Source organism: Platalea leucorodia (genome assembly GCF_965183815.1).
Source record: "Platalea leucorodia genome assembly, chromosome: 14".
Lineage (NCBI taxonomy): Eukaryota > Metazoa > Chordata > Aves > Pelecaniformes > Threskiornithidae > Platalea > Platalea leucorodia.
Genome location: NC_138836.1, coordinates 3173655 through 3191689, shown reverse-complemented (window position 1 = coordinate 3191689; position 18035 = coordinate 3173655). Strand labels below are relative to the sequence as shown.

Sequence of the window (18035 nt, the reverse complement as noted above, 5' to 3'; positions counted from 1 at the left end):
GCAAACTAAATGTAATTTTTATCTCCAGTTTCCCCAAATCTGTAATAGTTCATCAAGCTTGTATTTCTTTTTGTTGCTATCACATTAGTGTAAGCCTTCAGGACAGGGTGTGAGGAATCTAGCTGCGCGTTTCCTCTTGGCATTCATTAGAAAGGTGCCACTCAGCCTTCTGTTCGTTTTGCTTGCTTGATGGAATGATCGCGTGCAGGTGATAGGAAAGCCTGCTCCTCTGAGAGGCTGTGAACCAGTGGGTGATAAACCCCACCGTAATAAATCGTCAGAATAGATTCAAGAAATAACTTTTAGGCATTTTTTCAGGAATGCTTCTGATTTACAGAATGTAAAGATTTTGATGTCTGTGGTACAGGTGTGAATTTAAAGTACCATAATTTTCTTGCAAGCAGAATTGCAGAGGAATTATATCATTCTTACTAAAATCAGTAGCTTGCACCTAGTTGAAACGTAATAGAATACAGCTGACCTGTGAGTATGTGCAATTTGTGCTTGTGCTTTACAGATTTTTAAACTTGGAATCCTACAGTTTTTGCAGGAAATACGCAGTAATAATTGTATACAATTCCAATACTACACATAAGGTTCCAATCAAAACCAAACTAGGTTTTCATAGAACAACTGTTTTCTAAACATATGTTTATGTCTTATCCTGTATATTGATTGTTCTGTCTTAAGTCACTTGTAAAACGCTAATGGAACAAAAAAAAAAAATCATTTTCATGTGGTGAACTGGTGACTTTTCCCCCCCTACCTTAAATGATAGGCACCTATGGGGACATGCTGGGGTGATATCTCAGAAGGAGTGCGAGTGGAGGTTCCAAACACCGACTGCAGCCTACCTACCAAAGTCTTCTGGATAGCTGGAATTGTAAAATTAGCAGGTGAATATATTTGAGTTGAAATTATTAAAATAATCAAAGTAACTGTGTGCAGGGAGCTAATAATCTACTCAGTGATCACCTGGTTAGCAGAATGTTGACACTGGTTAGGTTGTCAGAGCTGTGTCAATAGGTTGTATGTTTTAGTACTGTCACTATGTTATACAGTTTTACAGTGGCGTCAGTGAAGCTTGAGAACACCTGGGGTTTTTTTTATATTGCCTCAGAGTACAGTAAGAGCAGCGCAGATTGAGGAGATAGGCAGTTGTATAATAGCTGGCAAGTAAGCCTCGTTATACGAATCTTTTCTTGGTTAAAAGTAAAGTTAAAAATTCAAGGTCACATAGCTGAGATATGAAAAAGCAGATACTGTGGGTAATTAATTTTGTCCTCCTACATATAACTTCTAAAGGTTTATAGTTAAAGAATTTTAATGAAAATTTGACTTACATGATAGCACACGCGCATTTATCAACATAATCCATTCTGTGCATTAATAACATGCAGCAAGGTGATGTAAGAATAATGTTCTGTAAAAAGTTCTAGTCTAGAAAACCCGACGTAATATACATTATGATTGGTAAAGAAATATTAATAGATCTTTTACAATTTTGATTAATTTTTGTCTTTTTTTAAATGGGATTGCTTTCTTTCAGGCTACAATGCGCTGCTAAGATACGAAGGCTTTGAAAATGATTCGAGTCTTGACTTCTGGTGCAACGTTTGTGGGTCTGACATCCACCCAGTTGGTTGGTGCGCAACCAGTGGGAAGCCCCTAGTCCCTCCTCGAAGTATGTAAATAGTAGCCTTACTGGTTGAGATAAAAGTCTTTATTAATAAACTAAATTTGCTCATGGTTCAGATATCAAAGTATTTTTTTTACCATAGCAACAGTTCTTTCTTTCAACAGTTATGAATAAATCATTTTAACTTTTGGAAAAATAAGGACTTGACTGATGCTGAAAGTGTTTCTTGGAGTAGCCCATCTGATGTGACTTAAAGTTCTTAAGATCAAGGTGGAAGCGGTTAGCTAATCAGTGATGTGAACATGCACCGATTTTATTTATATTTCGTTATTAAATTCTTTGCCCTGACGTACCCATAAACTTAATCTTGGGTAGCATTCATTCTCTAAAGAGGTTTTTGTCATAATTGTCATCCAGGCTTTTTAACAGTCATCTGGGATTTCTTCTTTACATATTCCAGACTCTAATATTGTCTCTAATGGACACAATTAAAAATCAGTGGCTTATTTTTTCCCCTTCATTTGCAACAGCCATCCAACACAAATACACAAACTGGAAAGCTTTTCTAGTGAAACGACTTACTGGTGCCAAAACACTTCCTCCTGACTTTTCTCAGAAGGTAAGGCTGATGCAATATCAATGATGTACTATAAACGAAATTGCAGCACAATGTGAAGAACTGAAGTATTTTACAATGGCACATTAGCTCCTGTTATAGTGAAGATGATACAGTAGTTTCTTCCCTTAAATACAGTTTTCCTTGGAATCTCTGTTCTCCATTTATGTCCACACTTGTCAGTACGTATTTGGAAAACTGTTTCTTCTAGCAGAAAGTAATTTACTTTAAAAGCTAGTTAGTCTATTTTAATTTTAAAATACCCCAATTAAAAAAAAAAAAAGGTGCTGAAAAGCTACCCTGTGATACGTAAGAAAAATTAAAACTGATTTTTCTAATTCAGGAATGATTTTTATCATGCACTATTTCAAGAAACCGAACAAAATGTATTAACATAGCACATATCTAGATGCAATAAAGTACATACTTTTAAGTGTTAGTATTTTTCATCTGCTCTGGACTAGATTTTTTTTTTTTTTTTTTTGCTGTCTTTAAGTCATGTCTTTAAGTGTGGCAGATGCCTGTGTAGTGTGTTCTAAGTTTGCTTACTAATATTGTGAGATGGTACATAGCTTTTAGTAGGAATGTGAGACTTATTTCTTATCCTACACTGCATCTAATGCTAAAAAAAAACCAAACCACAAACCTTTCTGCAGTTGTTCATTTCTATTTAAAAATCGGCTCAGTTGGAAGCCAAATTAAATTGGCAAGATCTCAACACCGTGAGGAGTTCATAATGGAAATGGCAAGTGACAGATACTGATTTTTAAACAGAATGTATTGTCACCAGGCAGACTAACATCTATTTCCATTCTCTTTCTTTCTTTTTGGTATATTATGAAGAAATATGTTTGTGAGTGACTAGCTTTAATTATGTTGAAGGTTTGTTTTCCATGCCTTTTATAATAAAGTATTTTAATCCTATTTTTAAAGTGCTATGTTTTGAGTGGATGACAAAGCAAAAAAACCATCTTGTTTTTTTTTTTATTATTTTTAATTTTACTTTTTAATTTTAATTTTTTGTTAAAATTTGTTTCTCAAGATAATTTTGTTCATTGTTAACAACTGAACAAACTTCCATTAAGTCAATGGAAAATTCCTGTGACCTATGTGAGAATTGTATTAGGGGCTGTACTTGATACAATTAAAGCATTGTAGCATCTATTCTACTTAGTTTTCTGAAACATTTCATTTTTCCCCATGTACAATGAAATGTAAGAGAAATCATTTGTGTCGTTTTTGCAGGTTGATTAACAAGTACTTGAATTAAATGAGAAGTGCGCTGATACTGCGCTATAATAGCAGAAGACAGATGACTAAGAGAAAACAGTATATTCTTACAGAATGAATTTTTTTTTTCCTGTTACTTTAAGGTGTCTGAGAGTATGCAGTATCCATTCAAAACTTCCATGAGAGTAGAAGTTGTTGACAAAACGCACCTTTGTCGAACAAGGGTAGCAGTTGTAGAAAGTGTCATTGGGGGACGGTTAAGATTGGTGTATGAAGAAAGCGAAGACAAAACCGATGACTTCTGGTGCCATATGTACAGTCCGCTCATTCATCATATTGGTTGGTCGCGAAGTATAGGACACAGATTCAAAAGATCTGGTAAGCTGCTTGTGTTTTAGAGGTGTCTTTGTGGGCAGCGTTGGCTCGGAGAAGACTGACTTAAGCAGTACTGTAGTACTGAGTAGTTAGGGCAATCAAGGACAGTGCTACTTACCAGAAATAATGTCTCTAACAGTGCTGGGGATTCCCCTTGGAAAGTAGTATTCAACAGTTGGCTAAAACCAGCTACATACATGTAGTTAAAGTGATTATATATAATTATATAAAAAAATATGTAATTTTCTGTCATAACATAGTGTGAAGTAGTTGACTTGCCAATGTTTTGCAAAAGCGTCTGTGTATATTTGTATCAATTTTGTTACATAATCGAGTGGTCTTGTAAATATTGGATTTTTTTTTTTTTTTTTTCCCATAAATGAGATTGTGTTATGGAGGTATTTCAGGTAGAAGTCAATAAGGAAAATAGATGGATTATGTCCTCCAGATTTTTGTGGTAGTCTTATTGTAACCGTGGGCCTCCCACACCAATAATATGATTGCGTTGTACTAGTCAACATTCAGAAAAACATACCGTCTGCTCTATTAACAAAACTTCTGAATAATATGTACTAATATTCCTTGCAGATATTACAAAGAAACAGGAGGGACATTTTGATGCACCCCCACATTTATTTATGAAGGTGAGTTTGCTAGCAAGAACACTGTTTTCTCAGAGTTGACTGAGGGCCTTTAGTTCCTAGTGTGCGTAAAACACGTGAAACTCTGTGCCCAGCACAAGCATTACTGTTTTTTATTCAAACGCTTACCTAATTTGGTCTCCTTGACATAAGCAGAGATGATGGAACGGGTATTTCAGTCTGTTGCTTTGACGGTGTGGGGTTATATTTTGTTCCAGGGTTATTAGATTCTTAGCTTCTGGTCCTGTTATGTGATTCTTTAGGTAAAAGAGGTTGATGCAGCTGGAGAATGGTTTAAAGAAGGAATGAAATTGGAAGCTATAGACCCCTTAAACCTTTCGGCAATATGTGTGGCAACTATTAGAAAGGTAAGGAAACAAATATGTATTTTGGGAAGGTAGATAGGAAACTTTTATTCACTCACCTTTATTCAGGTTTGAAACAAAAAGCTTGAAAACATAATAAATGCAGTTCGTTCACACAGTGAATGTTTATGGAATACGTCCATTAATTCTTTATATAGAACTGCTATGAAAAAGAATACTCATGTAACTTTTTTTTTTTTTACTTTGTGTTACTCATGTAACTTTTTTTTTCCTGTGGAAATTCAGCCTTTAATTAGAATGTAGTATGTTTGTGAGATTAATTTGCTGGACAATCTTCTGCTAATTATACCAAATGTTTTGCAACTGTTCAGAAAGAAACTTCATCTTGCTCGCTTGCAGAAGTCTATGAAGACATTTTAAGGATGTACTTTTTTCCTAGCTTGATTGAAAGGGATCCCATCCATGTGAAATCTCTTTTAAAAGAGGAACAAAATGTAAAAAGTAGCTTAGCAGAATTGCATAACCTTACCAACGAGGAGCGTGGTTATGATTTCAAGTCTTTTTTTCTTATTAATGGTGTGCAGAATATCCTTGCAAGCTAAAGAGTAGACTGAATTATGAAGCTTTAGAAGTAGAACTGATGTTCACAAGAGAAATAAACTAGAGATCAGAAAAAGGAAATGTTCATCTCATAACTATGCAGTTAGAGGTACATTTGACAATAGCACACACCATCTTGGAGACAGGTATGATTTGGGGTTTTTTGTTTTGTTATAATTGAATGTCCTTCTAAGTGTACTTCCATTATTATTGAGTTATTTTTCACTCTTTTGAAACATGGCATGCTTTCTTTCTAGCCTTATCACACAGTTAAAGGTATTTAATGTAAAATTTTGTTTTTCTTCACAAAGGTTTTAGCAGATGGCTATCTTATGATTGGGATTGATGGCTCAGAAGCAGCAGATGGGTCTGATTGGTTTTGTTACCATGCCACTTCCCCTTCTATTTTCCCTGTTGGTTTCTGTGAAATTAACATGATTGAACTAACTCCACCCAGAGGTACATATAGCATTCTGACCACATTTTATTTTGAATATTTTTCAGTGATATTGTATGTGCCATATGCTTTGTTTCTTAACTCAGTCTACAAAATTCATGTCACTTTTTAGGACTTTCTCAAGTCTGAAACCAATGCAACAGCATAACATCAAAGTAATCTAAAACAGAGATAACAACAAACTTTTCATTTAGAAAAAGTCAAATTGAACATCTCATTGATTCTCTGGCGAAAATAATTTGCTTTTGCTGTCAGAAATTGAGGATAGTTGCTAGTTGAATAGTATATCCATTAAGTGAATGGGAAGTATGCTAGTCACTAAAAGGACTGTTCGGAATATGCCATTGCTTGGGAAGCCCTGGCCACCAAAAGGATTAACGAACATAGTAAAGAATCTCAGACTTAGGCTAATTCGCAACAATACCTGTTAATTTTTTGAAGAATATGCGCAAACTTGAGCTTCGAGGAAGCAGCCGTTAGAGCTGTATGCTGCGTAATCCCTTCTGTGAGAAAAAGCTGTCTGTCCACTAGCACGTATGCCTACAGAAGACTGTATTGCCTTCATTTTCCATTTTGTTGTCTTGGTCTAGCAGTTTGTAAAGAGGATTGTAACTAGCTGGGTACCAGCAGATAATGATGGTTTTCTATGGATTTTTTTTCTCCATTCTCATTCTTGCAGGCTTCTACTTGTATTTATTGAATTATTTTTCTAGGTAATAACTACAAAGACAGTGTAATGCAACACGAAGAAAATAATTTCATATCATTTTCATTATTGCACACTAATGAATCTGTCATCTTTGAGTATGTGGAAAGTGCAGTTGGACAGATTTACTTTTTTTTTTTTTTTTCCAGTCAACTCATTTAGTGAATTTATTGCCTAGAAATTCATGGGCGTAATCACCCCTCAAAAATATGTGGTGCAAGAGTGTCCTGCAATAGGAAGAGTTTTTGTGGGAGGAAAAAGCATGCATATCAATACATATCAATCAATTTAGAAATAAATACATTAAATCAATGATACAGAATAGGAAAAAACCTCCCTTCTATGATGAAACTTTTCCTCTTTACTCTTCAAACACTACTTACACAATAGTATGTGAATTTTGTTGTTAACAGATTTATGATACTTCTGTGTTTCTTGTATCGTGGCAACCTTGTTCTTTATCTACGTCTATATTTTTCCCTTTTATTGCAGTTTTCCTTAACAGTCCTGTATCATCCACTGAGAGGCGATTATAAATCACTCATGCAATAATCTAAAAGTCATTTGAAAGAGGAATTAATGGGAGTAAAATACAGGACAAATACATGCACATTAACATACTTAATAGGATCAAAGCAATCAAAGCTTCTTGGCTCTTGGGAGAGGTGTATTTTCCTTTCCAAATTTTGGGCTTGAAAATGGACAGTTTCTTAATTCTGATTACTCTGACAAGGACCACGTGCGCGTATCTCTAGCGTGTGTGGTGAGAAGTTAATTAAAGGACTTGCATACAAATACACTGGTCTAGCCAGAGGAACTGTGCATTAAGAAGAAAAGCATTAATACGTAGAACTGATAGATGATTACCCTTATTAATTGTTAGCTATCCAGCTACATTTGTTCATGCAGATATTACATACTGCACGTGAACACCCTTTTCCAAATTACATTTGGCAATGTGGATATCTTAAATAAGTTGCTGTGAAATCATTGGACTTTATAAGCTCATTCCTTCCAAGCATCTTCATCTCGTGCTGAAATCAGTAGAAGACGAAGATGCTTAGACACTTTCAAGAACGGGATTGCATTTTGGGCTGTGAATGTTAGCCACCTCCTGAGCCTGGCCCTGCAATACTGAGCTACGACTCAGCGGGAGCTCTCTGCCCCCGCTTAGATGAGATCCAGCCGTTCCCCTTAGCGCCCCGTGCCATGCACGCTGCGCTGCAGTCTTTTCAGAATGTCCGTCATGGCATACGACTACAAAGAAATCTTTCAAGCTATTGTTGCTCCAGCTCGAATTTGAGAATTGTTGGTTTAAGCAGTTGAAGTTGCCCAAAGTAAAAAATAGTCCTGCGTGTTTTATGCATATTCAGTAGATGAATGAAAGCTAAATATATTCGAGAGATTATTTTCTTCCGTTTATAATAGCTTTTAAGATTGAAAAAAAAAAATCCTGTAATTTTCCATATTATTGCTATTTTTAGCCTTATTTACGTTTTAAAATATCCATGCTTGTTCTTACCAGTCTGTTCCTAACAATTCAAGTGTTTCAATAGTGGAGCTCTTTCCCCACAGGAAAGACACTGGATGTGCTTAATTACATGATCTGTTCTGGGTCATTTGTGTGGGGCATTGTAGAGATCAAGGACCTACGCGGACAGAAAGCTTCAGTTACGAACGATTAATCTCAACATTAAATGACACTTTCTATATTATCCAGAGGTTCATTCATCTTGTTTGTTGCAAATGGGCAATGTCCAGATGACTGTCTTGTCCCTTAGACCAAAGCTCAGAGAGTGGAAGTTTCTGATGTTAATGTTTTGCCTCTTTGTTGTCTTTTTAGCCATAACACAGTGCCAATATACTATTTTTGTTGTTGTTCTTTGCATGAGGTTTGCAGCTGATGTATGAAAATGTTGTTTAAAATTCACAGGTTATGCAAAACTCCCTTTTAAATGGTTTGACTACCTCAGGGAAACTGACTCAATAGCAGCACCTGTAAAGCTTTTCAATAAGGTAATAAACATTATACATGTGTATTTAAACTGTAATTAGTATTATCTTTAAACTTCTCTCTGTGTAGTCCATGGGATTGACCCATTTCATTAAATCCAATTTTGAAAAGCTAAGACAACAGAGACTTTTAAAAATAAGAACCATTTGAGTGTATTAAGCTTGAATATTTCTGAAATGTTGTGTAAATACAGGGGTACGTGAAACTTCATAAATGATACTTGGTATTTTCCTACATTAAGTTGAACAAAATATTCACTTCAACACTGTGCTTAAACCATTTTAATTAACACGTTTGTTTACTGATGTTTGCCGCCTTTGTGTTTGCTTTTCCAGGAAGTTCCAAACCATGGCTTTCATGTGGGAATGAAACTGGAGGCTGTTGATCTGATGGAACCTCGCCTGGTATGTGTGGCCACAGTAACTCGCATTATCCATCGTCTTCTGAGGATACACTTCGATGGGTGGGAAGATGAATATGATCAGTGGGTGGACTGCGAGTCCCCAGACCTCTATCCAGTGGGATGGTGTCAGCTAACTGGGTATCAGCTACAGCCTCCAGCGCCGCAGTGTAAGTTCCTGTTTTGTAAGCGATGTAACAGTTTCTTACTGGTCCTTGTTCGTCCGTGATGGTTTTGCTGACTTCATCCTTTTCAAGTTAGGTCACCAGGCGTAACAAAAATGGAACAAATTCTTGCTAGTGCTTAGAAATACACAGTTCTAATCTCTTCCACCTTGACTTTTAAAGTTCTTCTGGGCGTTTCTGTGGCCACTTAATATTTTTTAATGCCAGAAGATGTTTATTTGATCCAGGGAAAAAGCCTGTTTCTTACTCATCGGTTCTGGGTAATATCACTGAGAATTTTTATTGTTTTAAGATTGCAAATATATACGCTTTACATACTGAATTTGAGGGAACTCAGCGTGTGCATAGCTATTCGCGTGCAGAAGTATTTATGCGAGAAGACTGTATTTTATTTAGTGCATCAAGACTTGTCCTGTCAGGTCAATTTATACGATGATAACTGATAACTGCATTTCGAGAACTGTTAGTTGTTTAATAGGAGAGTAATAGTAGTTAGTGTTAGTAGTTTTATGGGACGCTTTTCCCACAATAAAGGTATTCTGCCTTCCTTCAGTCACTAAGGAGAAATTCTGTAGCTGTGTAGCAGCTTTGACACATTCTGAAGTGTTTTTTCCAAAATACTAAACTTTAATTTTGAATTCTTAATTTTTTGCAGCATCAAGAGATAGCCAGTCAAGTTCATCAAAGCAGAAGAAAAAAGCTAAATCGCAACAATACAAAGGACATAAGAAAAGTGGGTGACAAAGTAGTGTTTGCACTTTTCCTGTTGTTTAAAAAGTTTGTGGTCTCTCCCTAAGTCCCTATTCTATTTGGAAATATTTGTGTGTAAACAGGTGTTACGGTTAAAGGTGCAGTATGCCATAAAAGGAACCTTTTCATTGAGAATAACCATTTTTTTATAACTTGCAACAGGGTCGATGTTGCTGATAACAATCTATATGAATTGTAGGTGGACAACTGTTGCGATACTTTTGGTATTTGGACATCATTTTAGTTAAATAATATATTGACTATATAGGTATACTGCCTTATGCAAAATACTCAGGTATCAACACAGTTTTAATTCTGTGTTTTGTGACACGGGTGTAGGAATAAGAACCAAGTTACTTGGATCAGAAAGAACGGTTGTAGAAAATTTAAATTACCATCTAGCTGGTTCCTTTTTAAAACAAAAAAGTTACTTATTTGCTAGTTTTTTAGATGAGACATCTGTGGGAAGCTGTATGTAAATAAAACTTTTATATGATTATTTTCAGAAATGATAAATAGCATTGCTGTATGTGACTATTCTTGTCACAGTAAAACACAGTAATGATGTTTTTAAGAATCTGAAGTATTCAGGTTCATTCCATAATAATTTTTTCCCTCTAGATCAAGTTTATCTTCAAAATTCACAAGCAATTTGAATTTGCACAAATGCACATTATGCATTCCTCCATATTTTTATTTCCACGACTCTGTTGGTTTAGACTAAACATCTGTTTTGTAAAATTGTAAAATAAAGGGAGTAGAGGCAGCCAATTGTAAGAGGACTTTGTGCCTTCTCCCATCGTTCTTCTCTGGAAATCAGATCCATCTGTATTCTCTCCTCTAAGCAATATTGGAGTTTCATAGGGTGGTTTTATTCCAAAGGTTCTCAAGCTGTTTTTCCAATAATTTGACAATTTTGAAAGGCAGCTGCATCTTGAGTCAAGAGCAGCAGCAATGTGACAGCCATTGTACAAGAAATGCGTGTGCAAGAAATGACATGGTAAATAAGAACATAGGGTAAGCCTATAGTCTTGTTAAGTGCTCCACAATTTTTAATGATGTTTAACTCAAGATTTTACCGTATCTTTTTTTAAAAAAGAACGAATTACAACTGGGGGACGGAGGGGGTTTTTTCTGCCACATAAGCAGGAATAGTTTGTCTTGATAGAAGTAGATGGTCTAGTTCCACACAGCCGAACTATGTACATTACATCTGGAGCATCAGCTCGTTATGCTGACTCATTCTCTTGGTGTTTTCTTGGAAACAGTGGAGAGCTGGAAAGAAGGTGCAGTATTTTACACTGCAGATGTATGGGCAGATCAGCTACAGAAAAGGGTCTATTGATCTGTCATCCTGAACTGGCCCTGCTTCTTTGTCAAGATATTTTCTAATAGGACAGCCTAGCAGACAATCAAATCAACAGTCTCGTTGATGTTGAAAGTTATTTTACCTGCAGGTTAGCAAACTTGACTAACAATAATCTTAACAGTCCTTAATGTGACATTAGGAGAGATTTTTATTATGTGAAATACGGTTCTAAGCGAGAACATCAGACCTTGCTTACCATTAGAATCTGTATCATCTTGACTTATTTAGAATTGTTTCCAGAGAGTTTTGTTGCTCTGAGAATTGAGTTCATCCAAGTATAAAATTAAAATTGTAAGGCACATTCCCTGAAAGATGGAACACTTTCCCCCCCATCCCTTAGAAACTCACTTGGAAATACACAGGCTGTTGAAATCCAGACTCTGCTGTTCGATGTGAGGCGTAGCTGCTTTGCAGCTGTTCACAGTAAATCGTATTTCCTGGTGATGAATCCTTATGTGGTCTTTAAATTCTGGACAGCCTTATCTTATAAAGCATCGATCACTTTGACTTCAATATTACTGCCAGTGCTATGATCGGAGACTCCCAAAAAGCAATGTGGATTTCTAAGGACTGTCATGTGCCTTTGGTCACTTGTCCTAGATAAAGGAATAGATATGGGAGGAAAGCACTGGCAAGGTGAAAGATTTCATAAAAATAAAGCTTTAAACACGGTGAGGGAAAAGAACTCTGAGTCTGACACTCATTGTAAAGTCTGATTAAATGGACTAGTTGCTAGGTTGAATTGTGCAAGGTGAACTAACTGCCCCTAAGAAAACTCTTGCATAAAACCTAGAGCAGGGGTGTGCAGACAGATGCTGATCTATTTTAAAGTAATCCAATTTCAACCCAAATAGTTTTAATAGTTCAAATAGTTTAATAGTTTAAATTTTTTTTCATGGAATTAATCAGCTAATCTTGAGGTGATTTGGAAAAAAAAAAATCAGACAGGTTTGCATGAGCTAAAAAAAAAAATCAGTCATCAATTTCCCTTATTTCAAATCTTTTTCTCTTTGAGTGGTAGTTTGTTGTATTGGAATAAGATGCATCCACTGATTTCTGTTCCATCACAGATCTAGCTATCGGGGAAGGGCCCATTGACCTAGGATAGGGAAAAAGATATCTTCATTCTGAGTAGGACCTGCAGCTAAACTCTGAGTTAGGTCTACCCTGGCTTCCCGCAGTGATATCTAGAATTGTGTCAAATGAGATTACAACTTTGTTTTTATCTGGGGCTTTCCCTGTGATAGAAAAATTGACCTAAATGAAGAGCTGTGCAGCAGTGCTGCAGTTGTGTAGAACTAATGTGAGGTATTAAACCCCTTGTCTTCCTGGTAGATTTGTGAATGGATGGATTAAGGCAAACTGGAACCTTCTGCACTAGTCATTGCAGAAGGCAACTTGTGCTATTTTGGTCTTCAGACGTAAGAAGGAGTTGACAAGTGAGTGCCGCAGATAGAGCAGGTGCCAGGGAAGTTCTTGCAACCTCTTGTTAGGTGCCTCAAACGTTGCGCTGTTTCTTCATTCTGCTGTTTGAGGAAATAAACAGTCAAATCCAGATCCTGTTCAGAATCTTGCAGCAGTATTTTTTTAAATAGAATTCAGGTACAGAAAAACTGCTGATTTGAGAATATCTAGAGGAAGTTATGAGTGCTGTTGCCTTAAGCTAGGGAAAGATGGCTATATCATTAATTACCTTCGTGTAGGACCTGTTCTTGGATAACTCTGGTCTGTCTGAGCAGATTTTGTTTAGCAAGCTATGCTAGACCATCCTGCTCCTTCCCTCATCCCTGTCCTTCCACCTAATACCTCTGCAAAAGTTTCTTGATCTCTCTCTGGCAGTGACACAAACACTGGAAAGGAAATTCCCCTTATCTGGTGCCATAGGAAGGAGATTTGTTCTAATGGAATATGTTCTTCATTTCTCACTAACCTGAAGTAAGTGTGGGCTATGGAAACAAGGAAGAACTTCTGATGGCTTTCTTTTCTGGACTATTTACTCAGTACTTGGAAATCGACTTAATCATCAAAAGGAGATGAGAGAACAAGGTCATGGAAGGTTATAGTTGGCTGCCTCCTACATGGTTACTCTTAGTAGGTTATGGCAACAGAAGTGCTGAGTCACAGGAAATAATACTGAGAAAATGTTTTCTGTAGTCTTTTATTGTTCAGCACTTGTAAATAAAAATAAATAGTCTTAATTTGAAAAGGATTTCAGTCATAAAACTGTATAATGCAGTAGTAGTGCTTTCATGGTAAAGTAACCACAGGTGATTAACAAGAAACTCTGTATATGTCTTAATTAAACTAGATTATTTTTAGCACAGAGGGGTGTTACTTCCACATATTTTTCTTGTGTACTCGCAACGCACTCCGGAATGTCTCTGAGTCATTCTGCTGTGTATAATGATGCAGATTTCTGATGCCGTATTTCACCTCCTTACCGAGGCCATTGAGAAGTGAGTAGCATGTGTTCAGTGTGAAGCAGAACAGATTACGTAGTGAACTCTGCCATAATGGGATCGTGGTAAAAGAGAAAAAAGTCAACTCCTGTTCTGCTGTGTCGCTACAGAAACTAGTATAACCAGCTAAACTAACCCTCAACACGAAATGGGAACAATTTGACAAGCGTTGCATCCAGCCATAATGTTTTACTTCTCAGCAACAAAAGAATACAAGAGAAGATTTTAAGAGATCTTGGTTTAGGAGAATTTCTTAATCCATAAAAACAAGTAAATCTGGAGCTGAGAGTACAGCTGTGCTTCCTCCCCCCTTTAAAATCTACAAAGGGCAACACAATGTTAATTTCCCCCTATGTCATCGTGACTTATGAGTAGTTAATGAGCACACATTTAGTAATGAAGATAGAAAAATTATATGTCAGGTTGTTACCCCTTTCATGTAGAGGCTGATCGTTGTACAGATGTTCCTAGGACTTCTTTTAAGCATCATTTGTTACTGTTAAGTGTTGGGAATGCCCGAACATTGGTGTGATTACTGATACACGGAGCATGAACTAATTTTCTTAAAGCTATAACAATGTCTTTGGCCTATTTTTTAATAAGGAGACTATCCAAAAAGGAGTAGAAATTAGCTAGCATCCTGCCTGGCCTTCAATGAAGCTGGTATTTTTTCTTAGATTTATTATGTTGCTATGCAAGCAGCTGCTTGTGTTGACAGCGAACCCATTCGCTAGTGTTTGGATTGTAAAGATTATGCTTATTTTACCCTTTTTAGTTTTCTACTTTTAATTAGAATATTTTATAACCGTAATGTGTTCTGTGTCCATGCAAAATACCAGGTGGACTGTTTGAATTATGCCTTGGGCCTTCTGCTTTGTCACTGCCTTCCCAGCCAGCAGCGTGTCCATCATTGCTGCTTGCTGCTTATTCCAAGGAAGGAAGATGAAGTCGCACGTAGTTTGTATGTTTGCGGGATACTTTCCGTGTTACTTGTTAATTTCCAATTGCAAGCGTAAGTTTTTGCGAGTGCTTTTGTGACTACTTGGTAATCACTTCCAATTTTGTTTCCAACAGTGTTTATTTCACGCCGGTAGGATTTTGTGCTGTGTTCCTACTGGTCAGAAAGCTGTGCAGGTGGATACTTGAAGGGTAACTTATCAGTTGAGCTAGACAATTCATTAGTAATGTAGCATGCAGTATCTGCTCATGTCGTCTGCTGTCTAGTAGGTGTATACATGGGAATAAGGTTATTGAAACAGCAATGTGACCTCAACATTTTAAAAGCTGGGATTCTGTAGACAACATTCTGCCTAATTATGGTGTTCTCTCTCCGAAAGGCTCATCCTGAAGTCTTCTTGTAAAAGGAATATTGAAGCATGGTGATATCTTTAGCATCTGCATAATCTAGTTACCTTTTCTCTTCAGGGCTAGGGTTTTGTTTGTCATGTTGTCTTTATCTGACAGTGCTGAGAACACGTAAGCATTAGCAACCACAGTTTGGATACAGCTGAAAGCAGTGGAGGTGTTGTATTCTAGTGCTTGCATCCCTGGTATTGTAGAGAAGTTTCCTTGGGCACAGAATCAGAGCATCTTAGTGATAAAGGAGGAACACGTTAATAATTTGCATGGGAAATGTTTTATAACATTTTTTCATGAGTGCGATGTTTAATAATTTGAAGGCATTTCAGAAGATATTTTTTCTAAACACCGAAATGCTCATTGGTGTTTGTAAGGCACTGTAAAAATGGGAAGCACCATTCTAAAGTAATTAAGAGTATGTATTTTTAAATTAGGTTTTTGGAGGTGATAAACTTTGTCTGGACTGGGTTATTTCCCCAGAACCATCCCTTCTGCCTCTGTTAGGCACACACTGAAACAACTGCAGTTTCAGACTGAGCCCGTGTGTCTTGGGTGTCCGGCCAGAGGACTGTACATTGACTGTGCAGTGTAGCTGCAGCAGAAGCCATTTACAGCATTTGTATTTCATTGATAGAGTATGAACTAAGTGGATCATGTTTTTAAGCAATGCACTTAGTCCTACCAGCCAGTCTCCAGAAGTCAGTAACTGAAGTGTGGTTGTTGAGAACAATATTCCCAATAATAACTGAACGGTGCCATTGTACAGGCCCTTATTTTCCAGAATCAGTGAACGTGAAGCAGAGCCATTTCTCAGTGAAGAGTCTGAGTTACCTAATGCACTTTAACCCAAGCGTTTATTTTAGTTTGACTTGATGTTTAGAGAGGAAGATACCAGTTGGGAAGAAACCTGTCAGTTTGTCCAGCCCACCCATGACAGGTGAGGTGCGGAGGAGCTTCTCTGGTGATGACGAGTTGACTCCTCCTCCATATCGAACCCTTCCAGCACAGACAGCCCCGGAGGCCTTCCAGCCTCCCAGGACTAGCCGAGAGTTCAGTCCCAGCCTCAAAACAGGTAACTAGCCACATCGGTCTCTGTTACTGCAGAGGGAAATGATGGACAGGGTGGGGAACTAAGCATGGTCTAGCATGTAATGTGCTGACTCATCAAATCTCTTTCTTTTTTTTTCTTTTGTTTTTTCCCTTTAAATTTTGGTTGGTTTTATTTTTTTCTGTTAGAGAGCTTTTCATTCTCACTGATGCACCATGTCACTGAATCATAAAAAAGGATTGCAGCTGGTTTAGAACTTCATTGGAGACCATATTGTAGGTTGCTGAGGCACAAAGGCCCAGAGGAGCTCTGCAGAGTTTTAAAATACAAAAATGCGCCCTGTAAAACTAAATGGTAATGTGGATTTGGGAGTATTTGATGTAAGCAGGAAGTTAGTGTGGATTATCTTTTGCAGAGAAAGTAACTGTACAGATAAATGAGTGATTTTTGCCTTTGTGTCAGAAAAAGGCAGTTATCTGGGAAAAGACCTTCAGAAAGTAAGCATTACTTGAAATTTTGTGGGTTACTGATATAGAAAATATATTTGAAAAGAGTTTGTCCTTTTAAAATTTGACCTTTTCCCTCTTTTTGCTGTAAAACCTGGGTTTGGTTTAAGTATTGACAGTATAATTGTGCATCTGTATGAGTGAGCAGAGAAGACCTCTTAAAAATTCATTTATCAGTAATATTGAGCAAGTAGATTAAAATTTTGAGCTCGTTTAAGGATAGTTTATGTAATGTAATCAATCTTCAATTATAGAAGTCCACTGCAAGGATCTGGTAGTTTTTTCTCTTCCCTTTTCCTAATATGTCTGGCAATATAATGTAGCAGGTAAAGAAATTATTTCTGACAAATACGTTGTAGCAGTGTGATCGGTCAGACCAACTGGATTCTGCTCTTCCTGCAGAACAGTTGCCAGGTTGATAGATTTAGCCTCAGATTTGCTTGATTTATATTCCCTTCAACTTGCTTTAGTCTGAGCAGGCTGCCATACTGGCACTTTTCATTGACTGTGGAACACATCCAGAACAGTTTCTCTCGTCCGTGTGTTATCCACGAACAGAATGGGACACAGTAACCCGCTTGCTGCCTTCAGATCCCGAGGACAGATCTTGACTCTTCTGCACACCTTTCAATGCTTCTCAACATCTCCTTTATTTTTACTTCGGCTTCCTACTTGTGTGTACATGCCTGTCTTTTAACAGAATCTTTGATGCAGAAGAGAAGCCTTGCTTAGGAGAGGGTGTTCTGGAGTGTTTGTTTCTGCAGAGCTTTTCTTCTCTTACTGCAAATCTACACCTAAATTGCCTTTATGTAGTGCACAGACATGCAGAGTCTGAGTTTTCTGTGTAGTTAGATCTCAGTTCCTACTAAACGCCTGTGTTGTTTGGTTTCTGACACCCAATGCTTTCTATGATCGTTTGGGGGGAAAATTTTCAAAGTTCTGAATGTTAAGAGAGGCTGGACAAAATTAGTTTTATTTGTGATGTAGCCTTGTTATTGTCCAAAGGTGTTAAATTTAAATTGAAACCAGCAAGACCACACCCTTTAAGTCTGGGGAAGAGAAGGGCATAACCCTGACATACAAGAAGTTAAGAACACATTTGAGATGAGCCAGAACTTATTCATTGCATGCTTATTCCGCAGCGTCGTACGCTGCCTCGCATTTTAGTAGCTATAGCTAGGATGTAGGTATGTTGCAGGAGATACTTAAATGACTTTAAATGGAAGTAGTGTGAGATTAGTAACGGGACAGGCATCTGCTCTAAAACTTCTTGTCTATCAGAGATCTCGGTAGGGCTCATTAAACAACTCTTTCCCCTTTTGTACTGTCATAAGCACAGGAGAAGGTTTCAGTAC

The 18035-nt window shown here is 37.2% G+C and overlaps 1 protein-coding gene across 15 annotated transcripts in view; it reads left to right on the top strand.

Annotated features, from left to right (window-relative positions):
• MBTD1 (mbt domain containing 1) overlaps positions 1–18035 on the top strand; it is a 40155-nt gene that overhangs the window by 15990 nt on the left and 6130 nt on the right. For all 15 annotated transcript variants that reach the window (XR_014229732.1, XR_014229733.1, XR_014229734.1 and 12 more), the window contains 10 exons: positions 779–896; positions 1550–1684; positions 2170–2258; positions 3629–3863; positions 4449–4504; positions 4765–4869; positions 5739–5886; positions 8524–8606; positions 8940–9174; positions 9845–9922. Coding sequence is in view for 8 of the 15 variants with exons in the window: in XM_082326821.1 (XP_082182947.1) it covers positions 779–896; positions 1550–1684; positions 2170–2258; positions 3629–3863; positions 4449–4504; positions 4765–4869; positions 5739–5886; positions 8524–8606; positions 8940–9174; positions 9845–9922 (1282 nt within the window). In the remaining 7 variants the exon portion in view is untranslated. The remainder of the gene's footprint in view (positions 1–778; positions 897–1549; positions 1685–2169; positions 2259–3628; positions 3864–4448; positions 4505–4764; positions 4870–5738; positions 5887–8523; positions 8607–8939; positions 9175–9844; positions 9923–18035) is intronic.